The sequence below is a fragment of the Podarcis melisellensis genome (genome assembly GCF_964234715.1).
Source record: "Podarcis melisellensis genome assembly, chromosome: 8".
Classification (NCBI taxonomy): Eukaryota; Metazoa; Chordata; class Lepidosauria; order Squamata; family Lacertidae; genus Podarcis; species Podarcis melisellensis.
Genome location: NC_138540.1, coordinates 75605155 through 75630630, shown reverse-complemented (window position 1 = coordinate 75630630; position 25476 = coordinate 75605155). Strand labels below are relative to the sequence as shown.

The 25476-nt window shown below is 45.8% G+C and overlaps 1 protein-coding gene and 2 pseudogenes across 10 annotated transcripts in view; 2 read left to right on the top strand and 1 right to left on the bottom strand.

Annotated features, from left to right (window-relative positions):
• Nucleotides 1-2537, top strand: part of LOC309375203 (interferon-inducible GTPase 5 pseudogene) — an 89330-nt pseudogene extending 86793 nt beyond the window's left edge. For both annotated transcript variants that reach the window (XR_014173308.1, XR_014173309.1), the window contains exon 3: nt 524-2537. The product of XR_014173308.1 is annotated as an interferon-inducible GTPase 5 pseudogene (transcript). The remainder of the gene's footprint in view (nt 1-523) is intronic.
• LOC309375187 (interferon-inducible GTPase 5-like) overlaps nt 1-25476 on the top strand; it is a 205941-nt gene that overhangs the window by 179736 nt on the left and 729 nt on the right. Inside the window, exons 1-2 of one of the 7 annotated variants that reach the window (XM_081920761.1) lie at nt 18772-18979; nt 22951-24688. In XM_081920761.1, the coding sequence (XP_081776887.1) occupies nt 22967-24205 (1239 nt within the window). In that variant the 5' untranslated portion in view covers nt 18772-18979; nt 22951-22966 and the 3' untranslated portion in view covers nt 24206-24688. The other 6 variants (XM_081920759.1, XM_081920764.1, XM_081920765.1 and 3 more) reach the window with 6 other exon arrangements.
• Nucleotides 2721-13801, bottom strand: LOC309375815 (interferon-inducible GTPase 5 pseudogene; annotated as a pseudogene). Its single transcript, XR_014173307.1, has 5 exons — nt 13519-13801; nt 11411-11545; nt 10175-10298; nt 7024-8701; nt 2721-2738 (listed from the first exon to the last, which is right to left on the bottom strand). The product of XR_014173307.1 is annotated as an interferon-inducible GTPase 5 pseudogene (transcript).

The following is a 25476-nucleotide window of genomic DNA, read 5'->3' as shown; positions in this document are numbered from 1 at the left end:
AGAAAAATAAAAAATAAAATAAAAAATACAGAAAATACCATACAAAAATACAAACAGTTAGAAGAAAAAGAAAGAACAGCTCAAACCTTTACATAACTTTCTTTCCTTTGCTTATTTCCTTGACCTCCTCACACCTCCCTTTTTTGTATTCTAGTTCAATTAGACATTTCAGCAAATCCTTTCCAGCTTTGTTTTTATCCTAATAATTTATCTTAATATACTGTAATTTTACATTCTCATCTTTCACCAATTAAAAAAAATAAATCAATTTTTACCTAATTCTTTATATCATTTCTGCTAAGACCACATTACTTCATTCCAACATCCTTCTAACATTCCTTACTTTTACAATGTTTCTGTCTTTCACTATATTCTGTCATTCATAATTCTACCTGTAAAGCTTTGTTGCTTGGCAAATGATAATAATATTGGCGACGCTGGAAATTTTACGGAGGGCATGCCACTAATGAATGCTTCTAGTTAGGCCGGTCGCTTAACATTTTCCTGCTTCCTTTCTCTGCAGCGCACCAAGATCCACAATGGTGGAAGACTTTGAGGTAGCCATTTCTCAGGGCCAATTGGCAGGTGCTGTGTCACATGTGCTGTCAAAACCACTGCACTTCTTCAACAGCACTCCGCTCCACATTGCCGTAGTAGGAGAGCCCGGCTCCGGGAAGTCCTCCTTCATCAATGCCATGCTGGGTCTTTGTGCCAATGACCCTCGTGCCGCTGCGACTGGCATACAGATGACGACTGTGCAAGTCAAGGATTACCCACACCCGACACTTCCGCAAGTGATCCTTTGGGACCACCCTGGAAGGGGAACGCCAACTTTTGGGGAGGACAACTTTGAGAAGAAGGTCGATTTGACTCACTTTGATTTCTTCATCATCGTCGGCTCCCAGCGCTTCCGCTCCACCCATTCTGACCTGGTCCGTGAGATCCAAGATATGGGCAAGAGCTTCTACTTTGTGCGCACCAAAGCAGATCTGGACCTGTCGGCCGCCAAGAGACAACGGCCATCTGACTACAGTGAGAAGAAGGTCCTCTTGCACATCCAGGAGGACTGCAAAGAGTGCTTGGTAAGAGAAGGAGTGAGGGACCCACAAGTCTTCATCGTCTCCAACTGGGAAGCTGACTGCTTTGACTTCCCCCTCCTGCAGGAAACGCTGAAGAACGATCTCTTGCGTCTGAAGAGGCAAGCCTTTCTTCTCCGCTTCCCTAGCATCTGCCTGCCTATCTTAGAGAAAAAGAAAACCACTGTGAGGGAGAAGATTTGGACCAAAAGGCTTGTTTTGCTGGTCGCTCTTGGAAGCCCAGTTCCCTTCCTTCTCCCCATATTTCTGTTTAGTAAGTTCCGCTCCTGGTGCTACCTGGACTTTGGCCTGGACGATCGATCCCTTGCAGCTCTGGCCCAGCATGTTGGAAAGACAAGCACAGCCCTTAAAGCAGCAATGCAGTCCCTGGGAATGTTCTCTGCCATTTTATGGGTGCTGCCCGACTTGGTGGGACTCTTAGTGATGGCTTATGAATATTACCGCTGGGAGCATTTCCCCATCTTTGGCTGCCTTCTGTCCGGAGGGATTTCGCTTCTTCGCACCTACTTCATGTTGCAGAAATGCATATCGGGTGCAGCTGATGACACGAAGAGGGTTTTGTCCAAAGCTCTTGAGGCAGAGGGTAAAAAGTCCATTTAGCAGCAAGCAGATGCACTATGATGACTAAGTGCTTGGTATATAGTATCTGGTGAATTATACGTTTCCATTTTTAAAACAACCACCACCAAAAAACATTAAAATAATAATAATCAGATGAACAGGTTTTTTATTTTAAAAATTCCATAAATCTTAGGCTTCTCATTTTTTATAAAAAATCCTAAGTGAAATAATCTGAATGCCAGCATAACAACTTTCAGTTACTTTTTAAAATTAGTATCTCTATCCAATGTATAAGAATTAAGACCAATGCCAAAAGGAGACTTTGGGACAAATGAACTTTTTCCTATTCATACTTCTTTCAGTCCACTAATGAATTGCTCTGTATATGATGTCAGACTAGAAAAAACTAGTGACCTATGTGAACCTGCTTGCAAGGATGGTCTCAAGTTATAATTTATGGAGGCTGCAGCATTCACTTTCTCTCCTTCTTTCTCTCTCTCTCTCTGTATATATATATATATATATATATATATATATATATATATATATATATATATGCTGCATTTGCATTTTTTCTTTAGGAACAGGAGTTAGCTCTGTATCACAAGTCCCATGCAACATCTATTTCACAATGTTCTTTCCCTCATACACACTCAAGCTGAAGAAGGGCATTCAGCTAGACAGGAGCCTCCACATTTGTTAAATAGAAAGTTGAGGTAATTTTAGTCTGTTTTAGTATTTTAACTCTTGCATATCTTAAAGCATGACTGTAATTGTTTCTTGGTTTTATTGTTTTTTCTCTTTGCAAACTGCTTTTAGGTTTTATTAGAATCAAGTGGTGTATAAGTTTTCATGAAATAAACTAATTGGTTAAATTAATCTCCTGGCCACACTTATTAATCAGCTTTCAGTTTTCCATGAAAGTCTCATAAATGAGAAATATTGTGAATTATCTAGCCCCCCCCCCCACTCCTTCTTTGGCAATCACTCTGGGCTGAGTAAGGTTGTCTTCCATAAACATGGTTTTACCAGTGAGTCCGTAGGTGACCGTGGAGGCCACTTCTAGATCCTCACGGCCTTCTGCAGTGGGGACATTGGTTTTGGGCGGGAGTTAATCACGGTGTGGATTTGCCAAGTGTGCTTTCCTCTTAGCATGTTTCTCCCTTGTGTCCTGAGTTCGAGTGTCTTCAAAGCCCATGACACCTTTGGTAAAGGCTGTTCTCCAACTGGAACGCTCGCAGGCCAGTGTTTCCCAGTAGTCAGTGTTTATACTACATTTTTTTTAGATTTGCCTTGAGACAACATGTCATCGACACAATAATAATGCATGGGGGGGTTGTTTATAGTGGGCCATTCAGATACCATTCCACTCTATTAATAGTTCTACAACACTTCCCCAATGTCACTCAGTTATTATTGCCATCTGGAAGGTCACTCTTGCTCTGTAGTGTGACAAAAGTGGGGAACACACACACCCAGGAACATTTGTGCTACGAAAAAGTTGCAGAAGAAGAAGAAGAGGAGTTTGGATTTGATATCCCTCTTTATCACTACCCGAAGGAGTCTCAAAGCGGCTAACATTCTCCTTTCCCTTCCTCCCCCACAGCAAACACTGTGAGGTGAGTGGGGCTGAGAGATTTCAGAGATGTGTGACTGGCCCAAGGTCACCCAGCAGCTGCATGTGGAGGAGCGGAGACGAAACCCAGTTCCCCAGATTACGAGTCTATTGCTCTTAACCACTACACCACACTGGCTTTAGCAGGAAACTATGGACCCATGCCTATTGCAAACGAAGCAGTATGACCATCCCAAAACATTTGCAGATGCAAAGGGTATTGAAAATGGGATCACATATAATCACCCCAGTATGAGCTCAGATATGAATGCTCAATAAAAAGGACACCTGGAAGATCCCTACAGCCTTCCTTAAACTGATGCCTTCCAGATGTTTTGGACTTCATTGGCCATGCTGGCTAGCTGGCCACTCTGGGCAGCTACCAACAAATATAAAGACATAATAAAACATTAAACATTAAACATTTAAATAACTTCCCCATACAAGATTGCCTTCAGGCAGCTCAGGGGCCAGATAACTCCAGACCCTCCAACATTTCTCCAATGAAAATAGGGACATCCTGAGGAAAAGCGGAACATTCCGGGATCAAATCAGAAACCAGGGCAGCTTCTCTAAATCAGGGACATCCCTGGAAAATATGGATACTTGGAGGGTCTGCCTTTGCTGTTTTTGCTTCAACAAACCGACATGGCTACCCCTTTGGAAACAGCCTGCCTAAGTCCCCTAAGGCCATTTCCCTCGTGTGAGGAGAGGACAGGGCTCCATTGCCCGTGTTATGAAGTCATTCAGTGGCTGATCCAGTTGGTTTCTGCCCATGGAATGGAGGGAGGGGCAGCGGCCATCTTGTCCTTCACCTCCAGCAACAAAACGTCTTGGGTTGACCCTGCCTCAGATAATAGATGTTGGGGACTGTGAATGTGGAGGAGACGGGGGGGCAGGAGGGTGACCCAGGAAAGGGAGCCTCTCGTTTATGGGGCTGGGAGCCAGACCAGAAGCAGGAGGAGGAAGAAGAAGAGTTAGGGCAGGATGAGGTGGAGGAAGAAAATGTTCAGCCAAGGGATGGGCCAGTTGACTCCCCGCCTTCCCCTGCTCCATCATCTCCTATACTGTAGCCTTATGAGGCTTTGCCCTCGGGTGGGAAAAATATTGCGCCTGGGAAAGGGAAGTGGGAGTCAACAGACACTCAAGGAATAGTTTCGGAGAAAAGGCTTTTTTTTCTTCCATCCATGAACTGGTAGAAGGAGCAAGTGTGATAAGTCACAAAAAGCATGCACGAAGTTCACAGTCATGTGCACAAGCATATATACCCCTTTCCAGTTCCCTCCTCCTTTCTCCTCCCTCAGGAGTCCTCTGAGCATGAACAGAAAGCTATCTTGGGACTATTGGACTCTTCCCAGGAAAGGGGTTTCAGAGTGTTCAGATATGTTTCAATCTCTTGTTCTGGCCTGGTTCCCAGACAGAAAGTAAGTTGCAATGTGGTTCTTTAGCAAGGCCAGAAGGCATCAGAAAGGCCTGAGAAACAATGGACTGTGTTCCCTACCTTTGTTGCAATCTTTTTAGTTACAGCAAGCGGAATGTCTCTGATGCTTAGCTAATGCCTTTTAGCTGCTGAGAAAAATGATTTTGAAAAGCTCTGAGAAGCTTTGAGCCTGCTTTGGTGGGGGGTGACTTCGGGCCTAGGTGAGGTCACCTGTCCTCACCTTCCTTCAGTACCAGGAGGGGCTTGAAGAGGAATGAGCAGCAGCGGCTTCCGTGCAGAAGAAGTCGCCCTGTGGGAGCTGCTGCCAGTGTTTCTCTGGCCAATAAAGTGTCAACCACCAGCCATGCATCTTCCTGAGCTGCTGCAGTGGGCCATGACCATTATGTTCCAGTGTGTTTTTGTTAAAACTTTTGGAAACCATCTGAACCTTTGAAGTGCTATCGCCTGTTGCACAGCTTAGCAGAGTATAGCAGAGTACCGCAGCAATTGTTGAGCAACTCTTGAGATTGCCCAGCTGGACAACCAGCAGGAACACTGCTGACTAGTAACTTGATGCTTGCTCTTTTATTATTTACAGCAGCAAACATACAAGTCTATTCACAAGTTACTTATTTACAACAGAACTTGTCATTCTCAGCAACTCCTCAGAACTAACCACACCACACTAACACTCTCCAACACACACCAGTGTTATAGGTCATGCCTATATAAGGAACTCAGCCAATCACTGGCCTGTTGCTGGGTCTCCTTATCTCTGGCCGGATTCCTTTCATGTCCTGCCTTCTCATGTGGTGGAGATTCTAACTGCAAACTTCCTAAGCTGCCTGCAAATCATGGATTTCAACAATTTTAACCAAAAAAGCAATACCGCACACACACAAACATGCAAAACCCAAGCTCACAAAATCCCTCCTAGCCCAAATAGTCTGTAGGCTCTACTATCCTCAGACTGAACAACCCTGAGGCAACAAGACTCATGTTTTTAAAAAAATGCCATAACAAGAAGTTCAAAATAGTAGCAAGTCCTTACTTTATTAATTTTGAACTTTTAACCATGTTTTAAAACAATATCTAGCCCCTGTGGTACAGGCAAATCTCCCCAGCCACCTAACCCAGAATGTGTCCCTTTGAGAGATTACCCTCTTCCGCAAAGCAAGGGAGAATAGAGGAGCTGCTGCATTAGTGCCAGGAAAGGATTTTGAAAGTAAAAGGGGGAGAGGAGAGAGGGCAGTGTAACAGTTTTGCTTTGTTCAGAGGGGAAATTTAAGCTTGAGTTCTATGAAACAGAAATCCAGTTTATCGTCTCAGTTACCTTTATGACAAAATTAGCCCCCCTACATATCAACAAAAAAAAAAATCAGTGTTCAAGGATGAATCTTCAGGCACATAGCAAATTCCGTTCCTTTAACTGTGGAACTTAATTGAGCACCACAGAAAATAAGTTAAATGAGGTTAATAACATAAAAATATTATAATATGTTAACATTACAAATCTAAAATATTACAAATGTAAAATAAGGATGAGAAACCTTGACTAAATCATAACTGCCTGAATCAGAAAGGATAAAATGCATAAAAATACAAAATAAAAGACACAAAATACGTAATAAAAACAAGAACAAAAACAAGCCCATTATCCCCCACCCCCACAACACATTTGAAAGGACATCGGATGTCAATCTGCCAAAGGAAGAGAAAGCCCATTCTTGTGTTGCCACCCTCTGGATCTCTTGTGTAGGAGCCACATGAAGGAGGGCCTCGGAAGATGGTCTCTGAGTCGAGGTAGGTTCATATGGAGAGAGGCGGTCATCCCACTCTTCCTGCATCTCTTGTGTAGGAGCCACATGAAGGAGGGCCTCGGAAGATGGTCTCTGAGTCGAGGTAGGTTCATACAGGGACGCGGACTTATAAAAAATATTGGGGGGGCCCGGGAAAGCTCATGAATAATAAATAAGCTCATGAATATGCAAATAAAGTGGCGCCGCCTCCTCGTGAGCGAATAGGGGAGAGCGTGCTGCGCCTATTAATCAGCTCCAAAGGAAATTGGGTGGAGCTTTTGCTCGGGAGGGAGGGCAGGAGGCATGCAGCCCGCCCCTCCCTGTGCATTTTGGGCTGGGGGAGGGGCGGCCCAGTCAAGTATCGAACCTCAGAGGAACCTCCGAAAACGTGGGGGCTAGCCGGAGAAGAGAGGGCGAGCCCCCTCTGCTCCGGCCCTAAATAGGGAAAGCCACGCCCCCCAGCCAGCCGATTGGCTGGCTCGGAGGCGTGGCCGGTCGGGATTCCCCTGTTCTCGCGGGGGCTGAAACCACCAGGAGGAAGGAAATTCCCCCCGGCAGTGGTGCTGCGAAGCGGCGAAACAGCAAGGATTCCCTAATCTCGCGGGGGACAGCCGGGGCTCTCCGGTTAGGGCGCGCGGCTGGCTGGCTGGCTGGCGAGGGAGCAGGTGGGGAGGAGGCAGGGGACGGCGGCGGCGCTCTGCTGGAGGGGCGCCCGAGATTATTGGGGGGGCTGAGCCCCCCAAAAAAAATTATTGAGGGGGCTCGGGCCCCCTCAGGCCCCATGGAGTCGGCGCCTATGGGTTCATATGGAGAGAGGCGGTCATCCCACTCTTCCTGCATCTCTTGTGTAGGAGCCACATGAAGGAGGGCCTCGGAAGATGTTCTCTGAGTCCTGGTAGGTTCATACGGAGAGAGCTGGTCCTCACACTCTTCTGGTCTTGGGAAGGGGGCTCTGCCTAGGGCTATGGGTTCCAGGGCTTTCTTTCGAACCCTTTCAGCATCCTCAGCTAGATTATCCAGGAAGCTTGACAGCATCCAATAAGTGGTGACAAAAGACACCCCTGCTGCTACCAAGCTTCTAACTAGGGAAGGCGGGAATAATTCTTTTGCATAATTGGTTATTAGCTTTATAACCAGATCGATGGTAATTTCTTTCTCCTGAGGAGACTTCATCACGGCCTTCAGTTCTTCAACAGGCTTCCTGGCCAATCTGGCCCGCCTAGCTAAGGAGCCATCATCCAGTTCAAACATCTTGTAGAAGGCAACCATGGACCCAAGCAAGAAGGCAGCATCACAAGCCAGAGGAAGCTGTGGAATGGGAATAGCATTGATGCCAGCAGACACCAGGGATATTTTCCACAAGTGGCTCTTCAGAGCAGATTTCTTCATTTCCCTGACTTCAGGGGAAAACATGGGAAGGCTGAGCAGGAATGCAAGTCTCTTCAGGCTGGGCAGATCTTTCTCCAAGGTCTCCACCAGTCGGGGGAAGTCATACTTGTCAAGGTCCCAGGAGGAGATCAAAAAGACTTGAGGGATGGTGTCCCTGAAGCACTTCCTAAGCTGCTCCTTGAAGTCATTCTTCATCTTTTCAAGGACCTCCTCTGCATTGAAGGTATTTGGGTAAGACCTTTCCATGTTGTATAGATCTGAATCTACTTTGGAGCGCACAAAATAACACTTCTTCTCCATCTTCTGGATCGCCTGAGCTAGGTTAATGAGGTTGGATCGGAATCTCTCTGAGCCAACAATGATAAAGAAGTCATAGCGCTGGAAATCCACCTTCTTAAGGTAACTGTCTGGTGAAAAATGTGGGGATCCAATTCCTGGCAGGTCCCAGAATTTCATTTTGGGATAGTTAGGATGCAAATAAGACTTTGGATCTAGTGTCATTTCTGTCACTCCTACAGGGGCGGCACCATCATCTTCTGCCTTCAGGCCTCGGAGAGCATTGATTAGGGATGATTTCCCAGAGCCCGTCTCTCCAGTGATGGCAATGTGAAGCTCAGTGTTTTCCAACTCCTCCAGCTCCTCTTTTACCTCAAAAGCTGCTTCCTTCATTCCACCATCACTGAAAGCCTCCATAAACTCCTCATATATCTTGATTGTTATATTGAAAAATATATCGGGGTCTACATTCACACCTGTATTTTTCAATATAGCCTGGATACTCTCAGAGAACAATGAAAGTTTTTCTGCATATGAATTCATCCTAGAAGAAAAAGGGAGAGCTCAGAAAGGCTTTGTCAATACTATTGACCCATCTAGCTGTGAAACTCAGTGATGATTTACACTCAGCTCAAATACAAATATTTTCTGCTCAGCAAAAAATGTCTGAATTTTGATATTGTGGGTATTTCTACAAAGAATTCCTTTTGTGCTCAGTGTTGCTCTTAAATTTACATTCTTCTCAGTGTCCACACAACAGCATCATTATCAAAATGCCATTTTATATTTCACACACCCCTTTTAATCCAGACTTTCAATTTCCTTGCTTTTTCTGTTTTTGTTTTTACATACAGTGGTAACTCGGGTTACGAACTTAATTGGTTCCAGAGGTCTGTTCTTAACCCGAAACTGTTCTTAACCTGAGGCACGCTTTCGCTAGTGGGGCCTCCCGCTGTCCCCAGGAGTTGGCTCCTATGATTCTAGAACTGGGAGCTAGCTTAAATGATATATTTGGGTCCCCGCTAAGCCTGTGATTTCATAACTGTAAGATTGGATTTTGTAGTAAAAGGAACTGAAGTGGTCAAACTAATCTGGCCAAGTTCATGGATCTGGACAAGTCTGTTGGGCATTCATTTACATATCTAAAGAGTTGGTCAAGTTCAGATGTGTTGCCATAGAAATGACTAGCTAATAATGCTTCAAGAAGGACAGGATAGGCTCCCCCCCCCCATCAAATGTCTGGATGCAACCTCACCAGGGCCTTTGTCTAGTCTCATCTGGAACAGGTAAGACAAAGACCAAACTTGCTCTCTGTGCTGAAACCCTGCAAGAAAACCTTTGGGGAATTAACATCTGTTGGAGTGTTAATGTTGTGAGCCCTTCCATCTTGTGCTGAGGTGGTGGGTGGGTGGGTGTGCAAACACAGCACCATATATCAAAAAGACACCACAGTTTCCAGCGGCTCTACACTGGAAGATTCCAAGGCAAGTGTTGGCACTCTTGAAGTCTCTCCCTACACAGGTGATGGGGTGTTTCTTTGAGGCGGCAGGAAATGAAGAGTTTTGAAAAAGATTTGCTGGGAGGAAGAAGGAGGAAGAAAGACTGGGATCCATCTTGGGCAGGCTGGCTGCAGGCTGACTGGGAGAAATGCCCTGGGGCTGCACTACTGTGGGGGGACAATTCCCTCTTGAAAAGAGCATGCTGTAAGATCTGGACTCCTTCCATGCAGACTGAAAGTAGGGTAAATAGGTGAATTTCTTAAGTCTCTGCTGTGTCTCAATTCTGCAAGGGACCACAGACCCCATGGGCTCTTGCCACTGCTTGGCAGACAGAGAGGGAGGGTTTCTAACTCTGCTTCAGAAGCATGCCATTTGCTTCCCAATGCTGCTATAAACCTTAAGGGAAAGCTCAAGAGCAGCAGAAGATCAAACATCATTAGGATCGCAAGGCTGCCTGCTGAGCAAGGGGAAAGCAGGCTGGGAGGGAAAGACTTTGAAGGGCCTCTGTTAAGACTTACTTGCTCCTCAAGATCCTTGACAAACAGTTGTTTGATGACAGGATAGTTTATCTTTTCACTTCAGCTGCTCACACTCTCCTGTTCTCTCTGGACTTTGTTGCAGAAGAACTAATTCAGAGTTTTACTGAAAAACAAAGCAATTGTCCAAGTCTCATGGCAACCACAGTGAAAAACATTGAGATGGGCAGACCTCAGAAGGCTGTTGAACCAACTTTGTCTTTCTCAGTTAGGCTGATATGCATCCCATCACAGGAAGCATAGGGTAGATCCACTCAGTGATGTAACGTGGGGGGGGGGTCAGCGGGGTGGTTGTCTCGGGCACAAGTTTTTAGGGGGCACAACCTGAAATATACTCAGAGTCCTGTAGTGATTTCATACTCTTTATTGCAGCTTGTAAAACAGTGATTGAATTGCCCCCCAAATCTCATGCTTTTATATACATTATTTACACAATGAGTCCCATCTGATTGGCTGATTCTTCTTACCTCCTGGAGCCTGATTGGTCTTTTCCTGCAGGCCAATCAGTTGTTGCATTCTAGAATCCTACCTGCCTATTCTAGAATCCTACTTGCCTATTCTAGAATCCTACTTGCAGCCTGGCCCAGGACTCCTCTCTGTGGGTGGCGCCAACCCATGGTACACCACTGCTCCCAACTACACATTTTTGACCAAGTGCACTCTAAAAAGCAAACAAACAGACTTCAGGCACCAAAATATATATGACAGAGTTGAGTCTAGGGAAAAGGAAGCCCTGCTGGTCCCAGAGGATATTTGCAAATCTTTTTAGTAAATAGGGAAGAGAAACAGAGGAAGATGAAGGACGGGACAGCGACTATGTGGTGTGACAGCTTCCAAAGGTCTTCTCTCTCCATTGTGCCAAGGAAAGGAAAAGAGACAGGTGCCAGGAGGAGGAGGAGGAGGGCAAACTCATAGCAGCTGCAGAGGGATGTGTCGAATTAACACGCAGCATCATTTGAGAGGGAGACCCGTGTTGGCTTCAGAGCAGTTACTTAAAGCTCTTATAGTAGCAATAGCTCAGCCGTGACGGCATGTTATTTATTCCCTTTGTAGAAGGGCAGCCTTCTCCAACACTAAAAGTAGTAATAATAAAGAATTCTGCCATTCCCGCCCCCCGCCCCCCACCCCCCGCAAGGAGCTCAGAGTCTCCTTTAATGCAATCAAGCTCAAAAAGAAATGGAAATCATCATAGTTCCAAGAGAAAATTCGGCTCCTCACCTGCTGCCCGTCCGATTTCTTGAAGCAAAGCTCAGTCCACTCCTCGGAGGTTTCGCTTCCAGGTTTCTTAACACTTTTCTCCTTCAAACTCTCTTCCTTTCTCTCGTTTATTCCCTCTATCTTCTGTTCTTTGCACTACTAAAAGCAAATACTAAAGTGAAGATGCGGGCGAAGAAAATGTAAGCTTGCTAGACAGTTTAAAACTTCCTCTGCCCTTCTAGGTCTCTTAACACTTTTCACCTTCCAACTCTCTTCCTTCCTTTCTTTTATGCCCTCTCCCTCCTGGTTGTATGAGCAGCAGTTGGTAGTATTTCAAAAAAATGGAAGACTTGTGCCTGTTGTCGATCTCTCAGAAATCTATATGTGCATGCATTCACACATAACCCCTAAAACATATTTGTGTGAGGTGTCTATCTCTTTTGAACTCAAATTGTTCATCCCACTAGAGATGTGTCTAAAGGAAGCATTCACACTCCACGGAAGATTCCTTTTTTGGCTAAAACTTTGGATAATACACTTCATAAATAAATAAGCCAATGCACTGTGCATATCCCTAGTATATTCTAGCCAAGTCTGGCGCTGCCACTTTTACAAAAGTCACCAATAAAAAGAATATTTTTAGAAACGTCACCAAGGGGGGGGTGAAAAAAGGAGTCAGGAGGTCGAAATAAGTGATGCAGAAAGAGCCCAGAAATATTCTTAAAGTGCGGCACTGGGGAAAATATCCACATCGGGTTCTTGTCAACTAAGTTTTACTCAGCATAGACTCACTGAAATTAATAACCATGTCTAAGGTTCATTAATTTCAGTAGGTTTACTCCGAGTAAATGTTAGTTGAAGACAACCTATTATCAGCAACATTATCTTGTCCCGAAAGCTATATAAATATAATGAATAAATAAATCAGTGGGGTCTGTCTGTCTGTTTGAATTGATATGGGGAGGCGATTTTGCAGCAGGACTAAGGTGCATGGAGAAGGGAAGTTTCATCTTTGGTACCACAGTCATGGAAGGATACGGAAAGCCCCGAAAGGGCAACTTGGGAAAGTCGTAGAAACATAGCACTGTAGAGTTGGAAGGGACCCTGGGGATCATCTAGTCCAACCCCCTGCAATGCAGGAATAGGCAGCTGGCCCATACAGGGACCTGCAGCCTTGGCGTTATCAGCACCATGGTCTAACCCACTGAGCTATCCAGGCTCATCTGGCAGCACCAACCCAGAACCGAGAGAAGCTCCAGCATCTTCTGCTCTGCCTCGAACCCTTGCCATGCAGTTTCTCTAATCAGAAGTAGCTCACAGATACCATTTTTGCACGTCAGCAAGTGCTGGGGCGCAGCCATCGTCCTGCTGCTTTCTTTCAAGAATAATACCCATCAAGGGGGGGGCACTGTGCAGAGGGATATATTGAATTAACACGCGAAAGGGAGACCGGTTGCACTGACTTCAGGGCAATTACTTAAAACTCTAAAAGTAGCACTAGCTACCGGTACTTGTGGCATGTTATTTATTCCCTTTGCTGCGAGGAAAAGGGGCAGCCTTCTAGAACATCATTGTTGATAATAATATTATTGTTTACAATACGATATGATCAGTCCTTTTTTTCTGGGGGTGGGACCCAGGGGTACACATACCCCTAAACAGTTTGTTGTTACCACCCCCATGACGGCTTCCTTTCTTTCCCAGAAAGGAATCAGGAAGATGTTAGTGCACACAACCTCATGCCAATGTGGAAGTTACTGTCAGCTGTGCAATATGAGGTAATGCATGTTCTTTGCACTTCTGACCATTTACTGTATTTATTTTCCCTGATTTGAACTATAAAATAATGGTTTTGAATGGTCAAATGAGAGTACGCCTCAACATTTTTTAGGAAAAAACCTCTGGATATAATACTATATGATAATATAATATAATATCACAATAGCTATAGTATAATTAACATAATAACAATAAAAAGGAAAAAAGGCTAAAAAAAACCAACCAACCAGCAGCAACAATTGTTTCTGCCGCCCCCACCAAGCAAGAAGCTCAGAATCTCCTTTAACGCAAACAAGTTGAAAAAGAAAGGGAAATCATTCTAGTCCCAGGAGAAAATTTCAACTCCTTACCTGCTGCCGGACCAATTTTTTGCAGCCAATCTCAGTCCTCTTCTCGGAGGTTTTGCTTCGAGGTTTCTCGCGCTTTTCTCCGTCCTGCTATCTGCCTCTCTTTCCCTTTTATACCCTCTCTCCCTCCTGATCGTCACACCACTAAAAGCAAAAAAGAAAGCGAAGGTAGCCAACAAGGATGAGATAAGATCGCAACAAATAGCCGAAGCCTCATTCCTGGCCAGAGTCCAAGCAGCCCGTTTGCCAGCGGGGATGCTGCTTTTTCTGGGAAGTCCCAAAGGATCACCTGTGGAAGCATCCCAAGTGGGCAATCTTTCACCTCTGCTGTTGTTGCCTCTGTGCCAGTCTCAGCAGCACCTGAGTTGTCGGCACTTAAGCAGCGGGGCATTGATGAAAAAGGCCTTCCTGCTATTGCAGTGTAGAATATTTGCAACGGACCGTAGAAATTTTCATTATTATTTTTTAACCTTCCAGTTAATCAGGTACATTCATTTCAGCTGGTGTGCTCTGAGCATGAGTAATGTGGGATAAAATCCAGAGGCTGGGGTGTAAATGGCAGGCTGGGGGAGCAGAGCAGCGCTATTAGGAAAATTTGGCTGATGAAGGCATGTGATATCCATGGCTGCACAACCAGACCTGCATCTGCAATACATCAGATGTAATACTACTACTACTACTACTACTACTACTAATAATAATAATAATAATAATAATAATATATTTATTATTTATACTCCACCCATCTGGCTCTAGGAGGCTTACAACACATAAAAAATTGCAAAGCATTAGACATTAAAATCTTCCCTAAACAGGGCTGCCTTCAGATGTCTTCTAAAAGTCAGATAGTTGTTTATTTTCTTGACACCTGATGGGAGGGCATTCCACAGGGCGAGCGCCACTACCAAGAAGGCCCTCGGAGCTGGACCTCCGTGGAGATGGGGGTGGAGAGGCTCCTTCAGGTATACTGAGGCGAGGCCATTTAGGGCTTTAAAGATCAGCACCAACACTTTGAATTGTGCTCGGAAACGTACTGGGAGCCAGTGTAGGTCTTTCAGGACAGATTTTATATTGTCTCGGCAGCCACTCCCAGTCAGCAGTTTAGCTGCCACATTCTGGATTAATTGTAGTTTCTGGGTCACCTTCAAAGGTAGCCCCACGTAGAGCGCATTGCAGTAGTCCAAGTGGGAGATAACTAGAGCATGCACCACTCTGGCAAGACAGTCCACGGGCAGGTAGGGTCTCAGCCTGCGTACCAGATGGAGCTGAGAGACAGTGTAAGAATGCAATGACAACAAGGTTCTGCCTCCTGTCTGAAATGTGTCAAGTTCTTTCTTCCAACCCTGTCTCTGCAGAGACTTCAATTGTTATTTGCATAAAATAGACGGGGGGGGGGTGTATGTGTCAGTGAACGTATTGCATTAGCATGTGCTTCTGTCTGCTTAAAGGGAGCCCTTTCAACACCAACTTGTCTGCTGAGGAACTCCTGGACATCCTTTGTCACGTGACCCATTTGCCTTGCAGAAAATTCTGAGAATGGAAAAGCATCATAAGCATGTTATATTGGTTCACATGTAGTGCTGCTCCGACCTGTCAGGTTTCACTGTCAAGGTCCATAGGCTGGGAATGTGCATAAACTCACAGACAGACTTGCCTTGTTGTAGCTGTGCACTGAAGATCAGCAGTGATGACCATGTATCACCAATTTTGATCTAGGAATGACATACTGCATTTTTCCATGTATAACACGCCCCCCCATGTATAAGACGCCCCCTATTTGGGGGGACTACAAAGTAAGAAATTTGTACAGTGCACTATCCGTGTATAAGATGAACCCAATTTTTAAACATTATATTAAGGTTAAAAAAAACCCCTAGTGTTATACACAGAAAAGTATGGTACATACTTCTGCTGGGAGACCCCGAATAGCGACTGAAAACCCCTATGCAGTTTTAAATCACCAAGGACCATTGAGCTTATCTCCGACAAAAGCCTAATTAGCTGGTGCAGGCATGTATTTGTTACTAAATGCTCTGCTGGTGACGACACACAGAACTGTTTATCCCTGTAAGTTCTGATTCTCCTCACAGATTTGCAACTGTATACCCTGCATAACCTTGAAAGGGAAAGTAGCTTTGGGTTTTTAATATCTTGGAGCAGAAATTAGATCCTGTTTACAAGTTGCCCTCTCCCCCTCCCCTGCCCAGCACACAGCTCTGCTCAAACAGGTGATTTCTGAGAAAACGAAAGTTAATGGGGTCGCTGTAGGTCCTCCTCCTCCTTGTAAATCCTTTCTTGGACTGGGCTGGGTCCTGACTAGGTTTCTGAACTCTTACCGCAGTACAGGGTGTCAAAAGATTTCAGATTAAAATTGCCTCTGCTGGCACTCAGAGCGTGGGGCAAGAAATTCCCCCCGCAGAAACTTCTCAGTTGGCTTTGCAGATGCAGCTGCTACCTGCCTGCCCCGTCTGCAAATAGACGGAGGAGTCGGGGTGTATGTGTGGAAAGAGCTCCAGCTCCCCAGGCTGCAGGAAGCTGGAGGACCAGCTGGGGGAAGGGAAGGCGAGTCTCTCTGTGTGCAGCTGTAGAAACCCTTGAAGGAACCCGTGCCTGGTGCCCCCCTGTATTATGACCCCCTAAGGCTGAGGGTGTCAGATAAGACACAGGCTTTGCTGTCAGTCTAGGATCACTCTGAGGAAAGTTTGGTGTCCTTCCTGCCTGCCTGGTTTGCAAAGTCAGCTTGTCATGCAGGCTCTATAGACGCTCTGCACTCTGCAGAATGTTAGAACTTTCCCAAAAAAGTTGGCTATTTCCTTTTTAAAAAAGTTCTCGGCAAAATTCATCAGGACTTCTATTTAGTTACAGGGAACCAGGCAGAGGGCCTTCTCAGTAGTGGCGCCCTCCCTGTAGAATGCCCTCCCACCAGATGTCAAAGAGAACAACAACTACCAGACTTTTAGAAGACATCTGAAGGCAGCCCTGTTTAGGGATGCTTTTAATGTTTGATGTATCATAGTATTTTAATATTCTTTTGGAAGCCGCCCAGAGTGGCTGGGGAGGCCCAGCCAGATGGGCGGGATATAAATAATAAATTATTATTGTTGTTGTTGTTGTTGTTGTTGTTGTTATCATCCTCAAAAGGCAGTGTACAAAATGCAATGAACACACCTGGGAAAACTTGTCGGAATGAAAACATCTTCAGTTGTTTCCAGAAAGTGCCGATAGCAGGTTCCTGTTGTATCTCTGCAGGAATGCTATTCCACAGAACAGGAGAAGCCACACTCAAAGCCCTGCTCTGAATTACAGGAGATCTACCCAAATATCAGGAGTGAGTAGCAGATTTTATCCTGCCTGCATGATTGTCCTCACTGGCCCTGGTTAATAGGGTTAGAAAGTATGATGGGCACTGACTCATTCTATACATAAAGCTTTGTTGGAAGAGGTTTTAAAGCAATAAATACATCATGGTACAGATGTTGCTGCTGTTGGACCAACGAAATCGTGAGCTGCAGGTATCCGAGCCATGAAGGAAGCATTGTGGAACAACACTGTTTATTTCGCAGTATTTATGTCTTGCTTAATTGCAATAAAACCTCAAAGCAGTTGAGACAGGCGATAGAACCTGTCCCGTTTTCTTCTTTGCAGGTGCCAAAACATTTCGCGCCGCTAGAATCTAGGATCGTAGAATTGCAGATCTGGAAGGGATCCCAAGGGTCATCTAGATCAACCCCCTGAAATCAGTGCCATGTGGGGCTTAAGTGCAGAAAACGCGGGAGCTGCTGAGACGGGCACAGAGGCAACTACCGCAGAGGTAAAGGGTTAACCATCTCGGATGCTTCAAGTTTCACGAGTGAGCCTTTGGGACTTTCCCTTTTAAAGGCAGCTGCACTGCTGTCAATCAGGCTGCTTGGAGCTCCCTCTAGCGGGGAATAAGGCTCTTGCTAGCCGTTGCAATATCGTCCTCGCTCGTACTTTCGCTTTCTTCTTTCCTTTTTTTAGGGCGACGACCCGGAGGGAGAGGGAATAAAAGCGAGAGTGAGGAAGAGAGTTGGACGGAGAAAAGCCTAAGAGACCAGCAAGCAAAGCCTCCAAAGAGGGAACTGAGCTTTACTGCAAAAAAACCGGACTGGCAGCAGGTAAGGAGGTGAGCATTTCTCCTGGGCTCTGATGATTTCCGTGTTTTTTGTTGTTTTTTTCTGAGTGTGTCTGCGTTAAAGGAAACTCTGAGCTCATTGCTAGGCGGGGGCGGCAGAATCGTTTATTTTTCCTCTTGATGATGTTGGAGAAGGCTGCCCTTCTTCCCCGCTGCAAAGGGAATAAATAACATGAAAAATCCAGGGAGCAAGCAGAGCTGGCGCTACTCTAAGAGTTGTAAGTAACTGCTCTCAGATCAACTCGGGTCTCCCTTTCCAGCGATGACGCGTGTTCATTCGACATCCCCCTCTGCAGCTGCTACGAGGCTGCCCTCCTTCTGGTGCACACAACCCTCTCTTCCAGGCAGCTCTTCCATAGGCGCCGACTCCATGGGGCTTGAGGGGGCCCGAGCCCCCTCAAAAATTCGTTTGGGGGGGCTCCGCCCCCCCAATAATCTCCGGCGCCCCTCCAGCAGAGCGCCATCGCCGCCCCTCCCCCAGCCCAAAATGCACAGGGAGGGGCGGGCTGCATGCCTCCTGCCCTCCCTCCCGAGCAAAAGCTCCACCCAATTTCCTTTGGAGCTGATCACGAGGAGGCGGCGCCACTTTATTTGCATATTCATGAGCTTATTTATTATTCATGAGCTTTCCCGGGCCCCCCCAATATTTTTTATAAGTCCTCAGTGACTTACATATCGCACGCCGCCGTTTCTCCGTCCTCTCCTTCAATGAGAGCAATCCTACTTTGCTAACTTCTCAGTTTCGGGTTCCTGCAATGCACGTGACTCCACCTTGGTGCACGGCGCTGCCTCTAACGGCGCGCAACAAATGGGTCCTAAAGTCGGTTTTTCCCCTTACTCGGTTCAGGGGAAATAAAGAAAAAAAAGCGTTTTAGTGTTCTCCCCGACTGACGCGATCGTGCCATTTCTCTCCCTTGCAAAATAAATAAAAAAATATAAAAAGCACTTTACCTGCTTCGATTACTGCCTTTATAAACAAATATATTTTCTCCCCTGCCGCACACTTCGCACGCACTTTTGGATGTGCACCACACAGCAAATGTTACGGTAATTTCACCCCTATTCCCCCCCTCCCCCGCTTAAAAATAATAGCGATTCTGTTGAGGTCCGAACTCATTCCTTCCACCAGGAGGCAGCAAGGAACAATAAGCAGCTTGGAAACCGAAAGTCGATGCACCGGGAAATCAGGGCGCTTCTGGAGCCGCCCCTCGGGAAACCCCCTCAGCACCCCCCACTCCAAACGATCTACTCCACATTCTTTCCTAGGTCACTCTGCTGAACGTCTGGATCGCCACGGATTTGCCTTGAAAGGTATGCGGGGTGGGGGGGGGCTGGCGGGGTGGATGGGGATTGGAGAGGAGCTGGGGGCGGCTGGCCAAAGTTTAGCCAGAGCTGAGTTCAGATGGCGATCAATTCAGATTGCAGGGAAAGGGAGGCTTCCCCTCAAAGCGGCTTGCTCGGCAAGATCAAGAGATCCCTTCGCCCACCCCGCCTCCCCACCGGTGGATCGCTGGGAATCTGCCACTGAGGTCGCGGAAGGACAGCTTGAGTCCCGCCTGCAAAAGGACGGGAGGCAGCGGGAGGGGTTGGAAAGAAAATGTGGATCGGCGGCGCAAACACTTGACTCGGAAAACCAGCCTCCCATCCATCTGGATCCTGGAGGAAGCGAAGATCCGGCTCTGGCACCTTAGTGGACTTTTCCATTTCTGTTTTGTGCTTTTTCGGAGCGGGGGCCAATGTCGTTTCAGTAGGTGGCCCTTGGCTTAAAATGTTTGGAAAGTGTTGCTGCCTTGGAGGTACTTAAGAAGCAGGAAGTGGCTCAGGATACGGCGCTCAAAAACAAGAGCGCAGGACAACAGATGCGTTGCTATTAGTCATAGGGAACCTCCAGTGTCAGGTGCAGTATATACGGCCAGGTATTGACTAGGAAGTAAATAGCTTTCGCCTTCCTGCTGTGCGTCTGGGAAGCGTCTGCTTAGCCACACTGGAATGCAGGATGGCAGAGTGCGTTGGACTTTGGGCCGATGCAGCAGGGCTCTTAATAATGGTAACGTTAATAGCAACAGCACCAACTTCTTACTCTCAGCGCAGAACACCTAGCCAAGGAGGACCAAAATTGAGAAGATCCATAATTGGTGTAGGACTGTAAATTATCAAATAATGCGTTAATGCGAATTGAAATCGTTAAAATTGCAGCTGTGGTACTGTATAAGGTTTGTTATTCTGAATAGTGTGTATTGGAATTTATAAGTTTTTAGAGTGCAGAGTTAAAGTAAATCATCAAATCATCAATTCTAGCACGGGGGAAGGGCAACAAAATAATATAATTTGGCATCTGAACAATCGGCATTATTAATCGTATTATAATTTGGTATTATATTTTGGTATGGGCAATGAGGCTTTTATTGAGTTATTGTAATTGAAAACTAGGGACGCGGGTGGCGCTGTGGGTTAAACCACAGAGCCTAGGGCTTGCTGATCAGAAGGTTGGCGGTTCGAAATCCCGCGATGGGGTGAGCTCCCGTTGCTCGGTCCCTGCTCCTGCCAACCTAGCAGTTCGAAAGCACATCAAAGTGCAAGTAGATAAATAGGTACCACTCCGGCGGGAAGGTAAACGGTGTTTCCATGCACTGCTCTGGTTCGCCAGAAGCAGCTTAGTCATGCTGGCCACATGACCCAGAAGCTGTCTGCGGACAAACGCAGATGAGATGAGCGCCGCAACCCCAGAGTCGGCCACGACTGGACCTAATGGTCAGGGGTCTCTTTACCTTAATTGAAAACTAATAGAAATTATTACACACATACAAAATAGAATCCATAATGGAGAAAATCCATGGGAGGGATTTTGACCTTGCACAAACAAATTTTGGCCTTGGACAGAACACCATAATTACGAAAGATTACCAAAGTCTGCCCCAGATTCTATTACTATGCTTCGGCATCAGTGCTGTGTATTTTGTAAGTGATTATAATGTTCTATAATTTCCCCCCAAGGTTTTCTTCGTTCTTCCTTTCTTTCTAAAAGCAAACAAAAACTGAAATGCAATGCAAAGGGTTTCCCTCTTTTGTGAAATTAGCAGTGTCTCACAGGGCAGAGGAAGTGAAATGCTCTCACTTGTATGTGGGTGTCTTAAAGGTCAACGTGCTGCGTGTGTTAAGGCAAACTGACTGTGACATTCATTCTGATTTGTTTGCAGAGTTATGCAAACAACTTTCTGTTGGACTTTTCCCTTAACACAAGAAGTGAATCTTAGCTAGCCACTGACGGTTCATTGTAGACAATATTAGTATTAATCCAGTAGTGGACAAACTTGGCCCTCGAGATGTTTGGGACTACAATTCCCATCATCCCTGACCACTGGTCCTGTTAGCTAGGGATGATGGGAGCTGTTGTCCCAAAACAGCTGGAGTTTGGCCATCACTGGATTAATCCAAATAGGCCAATGGTCTCAAGTTGGGAAAAGGCAGCTGTGCAGAAGAGGGGATTTCAACAAAAAGAGCTTTTCTCACCTCTGGTCCAGTATCTTGTATTTACCGTGGTCAACCAGATACCCATAGTTTTAACTGCACTGCCTGAATCAGTGCTTTCTTTTCTCTGCCCTAAATCTTCCAACATACAGCTTCCTTGGAATTCACAAATTCTAGGGTTACAAGAGAGAGGGGGGAAACAATTTCTCTTGAGTACTTGCTTGTCTCCAGAGCTCCTTGTGTGAATTAGGCCCCTTAAGTTGGTTCTGAAAACATTTAGCGGGGAGGTATCATTGCAACGTAGAATGGGGAGGAAATCCATGGCTAGGTAGCAAAAGGAAGTGGTTAGGCCATATATAGAGCTGTGTGGAAATAAAGCTGAGAGGCTGGGCTGTGAGCGGGTGCCTGCATTTTGAGGATGCACATTTAAAACAAAGGAGGAGAAGAGGAGGAACCGAGATGCTTTGAAGAGAGGGAATGGCCATTTCAGACAACGGTGCAAGGATGAAAAGGAGCTAGCTAGAACCAAATTGGATAGGGTGAATTGTTGGTTCGCTGTCAGCCAAATACCGTGGCACTTTCAGGTGGAGAAAGTCAGGCCTGAAGTAGGGAGAGAGAGGACTCCCCTTGACTAAGGCTATAAAGGTGCAAACTGACGCTTTGTTGAGCAAACACCTGCTGGCCTGAGACCTAGTCCAAGATGGCTGCCAAGAGACGAGGTGAAGCAGAGGTTGGCGAGAGCAGGCCCAAAAGGTGTGTTTCCCTTCAGGCAAGTTTCACTGATAGCTAGCACACGGGGGTTACAAGATCAAGAAACAAAGAGCGTTTTAGCCACGTTCTTTGAGTATAAACAGTATTTTCTTATTCATACCTCGCTGTCTTTCTCTGGGGAAACTTTTTCATTTTTAATCATTGTGTTTTCCTATGGAAACTTAAAGTTCTGCTCATTCTTCATTATTACTATTATTATTAATTTGATTTCTCACCTGACCCTTTGCAATAAAGTCCTGGGGTGGATTGCAACAATTTAAAATGCAATGATAGAAATGGTTTAAAACACCCGGAGGTGTTGCTTCAGGATGCAAACACTGTTCAACGGGAATGATACAATGAAGGTGTTAGTCACACACTTGTAGGGAGGGGATTCCACAATTTAAGGGCTGCCATTTGGGGTCTAAGTCATTTTAGGGCGTTAATCACTAGTGCAATAGTGTTTAATTTGGCTACGCACCAACAGTTTATGTGATGCTTCTCTTTCGCCCTGGGAAAAATGGAAGTCAAAAGTCAGCTTGAGGGCCCCATTCCTTACAGTCAAGCAAAATGTGTTATCAGAGTTCAATGGCAAAACCCAGCAAAAACATGGAAATGTAGAGCAGCTGAAGGGTGTGGCCTGAGGAGAGTTCTGAGGGCCATATAGAGAGGCCTGGAGGGCCACATTTGGCCCAAGGACCTTTGGTTCCCCACCTGTGGACTAAACAAAAAGGAAGCAGGCTATTGGTTCTTGCTTCAGAGGTCGGAGCCAGGCAGCCCTAATTTCCCCCAACCTGACAACCTCTCACATAACAAATTTTGGATGGAATAAGGCCCTCTTTATAACATAAACATTATTCAAGGGAACGCTGGCTCCTTTTCTCTTTCTCCAAATATCCAGCCCAGAGCTGAACTGGCTGCATGGCTCTCTAAATGAAAAAAAGGTGCCCTGTTTCATGCCATCTCCTCAGCTGATGTCTCAGATGTGGAACACATTGTACCACAATAAGTGAAACTTGTTCAATGTCTCCTTATGTATTGCATTCTCTCCCCCTTCCTGCCAGGCCTCGATACGATCCTATGGCAGTTCAGCCGCCACTGGATTCCCAAAAGCAAGCCGCTGCCTATGCAGAAGAATATGATATCATCACCGAAGAAGACATCGAAGAGATTAAGGATGCACTTGAAGGAGGAAGAATGGCAGAAGCAGCGTCCAAAATATTGGAAAATCTGCAGGCTTTGGAAAATGCCCGGCTGGACATTGCAGTAACGGGAGAGTCTGGCTCCGGCAAGTCCTCGTTTGTCAACGCCATTCGAGGCCTAGGGGATGAAGACGAAGGATCTGCCGACACGGGGGTTGTGGAGACCACAAAGGAGCCCACTCCTTATTCACACCCCAAGCACCCCAACGTGACTGTGTGGGATCTTCCCGGAATTGGCACTCCAGATTTCCAGTCCAGCACTTACCTGGAGCAAGTCAACTTCTCCCGCTATGACTTCTTTATTCTGATTGCCTCAGAGCGCTTCAAGTCCAACCATGCCCAGCTGGCGCAGGAAATCCAGCGGCTGGGCAAATGCTTCTACTTTGTGCGCTCGAAGGTAGACGCAGATCTAGAGGCCACCAAAAAGCGCCGGCCAAAAGCCTTCGACGAGGAGGCAATACTGAGGAAGATTCGAGAGAATTGCAAAGAGTGCCTTCAGGCCCAAGGAGTGGCTGCTCCCCAGGTCTTCCTCCTTTCCAGCTGGGAGCTAAACAAGTACGACTTCATACAGCTCGAGGAGACGCTGGAGAAGGAGCTGCCAAGCCACAAGAGACATGCCTTCCTCATGGCCCTGCCAAACATCTCTTTGTCCATCTTGCAGAAGAAGAAAGAGGCCTTGCAGAAGCAAATCTGGAAGCTGGCTACCATCTCATGCGGAATAGCAGCTGTGCCCATCCCAGGCCTCTCTGTAGCTTGCGATATAACTATCCTGGTTAAGTCTCTTTCGGAATACCGTCAGAACTTTGGCCTAGATGACGAATCCCTCGGCAAATTAGCTGAGAAGGTTGGCAAGAATGTGGAGGAGCTTAAAGAGGTGATCGAGTCACCATTGACCAAAGAAATCTCCAGGGACCTTGTGGTGAAGATGTTAACCAAAGCCGGTGGTGGGGCATTGATGCTGGTGGAGTACTTTGCCAGCACAATCCCTGTATTTGGCTCCGTGACAGCTGGAGGGATATCCTTTGGAACCACCTATTACATGCTTTACAGCTTCCTAAACGAGGTGGCAGGTGACGCTCAGCGTGTCCTCATCAAGGCCTTTGAGTCTGATGTTTGAAAGAGTTCTTCGGATCTCGTGTAGTGGTCCATGATGGGTGCTTAGCTTCTAAATGGATGGAACAGCACTGAATCGAACAGAGCTCTGTCCTACAGTTCTCGAGGTTCTTTGGGGAAAGCTATGGAAGTTAAACTAGAATGAAGCTGGTTGAAACTTGTCATGTAGACGTGAGCCATATGCATTTGACTGGAGGCCTTTTTGAATCGGCTTGCTTCCTTTAGTGAAAATGGATGATGATTTTTTAATTTGTTTTAATGTTACCATTCTAATGACTTTATAAATAAAGCCAAGATTGTGCTGTTTTATACCCGGTGAAGCTCCTTGGGCAACGTTCAGGGCTTAACTTAACAAAGAACTGGAATACAAATCAGTTCCCTTTTTACTAGTGGTTCAAGCCACAGATTGTGACAACCTGAATCTTTAGGCCCGTCTTGGTTTCCTTTCCTTTTTTCTTTTGAAATAATAAAATGTGTCTAACCTAAAGCATCTAGAGTGTTCAAGTTCCTTTGTTTGAAGCAGAAGATTTAAAACAAATGGCATCTTCTCATTCATAGGTAACTCTGACCCAGGTCCTGTTGCCCTCTAGAAAAAACTTTTATCTGGCCATCTCCAATCCCGTTAGCTATACTGGATCTCCAGGTTAACTTCTAGAGTCAGTATTTAAGCAACAGCCCATGCTAAGGAGGGGGGGGAGATAAAGGCTGGGATAAATTTTAATGGGATGGGGCACACGTTCTCCACAAGCCTTCTTGGAGCTGTAGGTAAACCCAATAACATTTTGTTCAGATTTTAAAAATGCATTCTTTGACAAATGAAATACTGAGTTTGGCTAATAAACCAAGGAAGTTTAACCAATTTGTTAAGCAAATCCTCTCTACTGATGACCCAGTGATACAAACTTTAAGACCACAATTCTGAGTACATGTGTTGCTTAACAAGCAAGACTAGTAAATTGTGGCTTTGGTTTGATAAACTGAATTCATACAAAACATGTTGGAGCTACTTATTAGGAACCACAATCTAAATTTTCATGTTTCTTATAAATTCTGTTCTAATCAAACATGGTAAGGGGTTGGGGTTTTTTTTGGGGGGGGGGATAAGGCGACTTATGAAAACCAAGTACAGAAACCATACAAGAATTCCAGGGGTGCCAGATCTTAATTGCTGTGATGTAGCTTTCTAGACAGCAGAATGTTTCATGTTTCCTGGGGCACTGTTCTGCCATCTAACCTTTTCCTGAGGCCAAAGCATGATGTGGTTATGTCAATGAA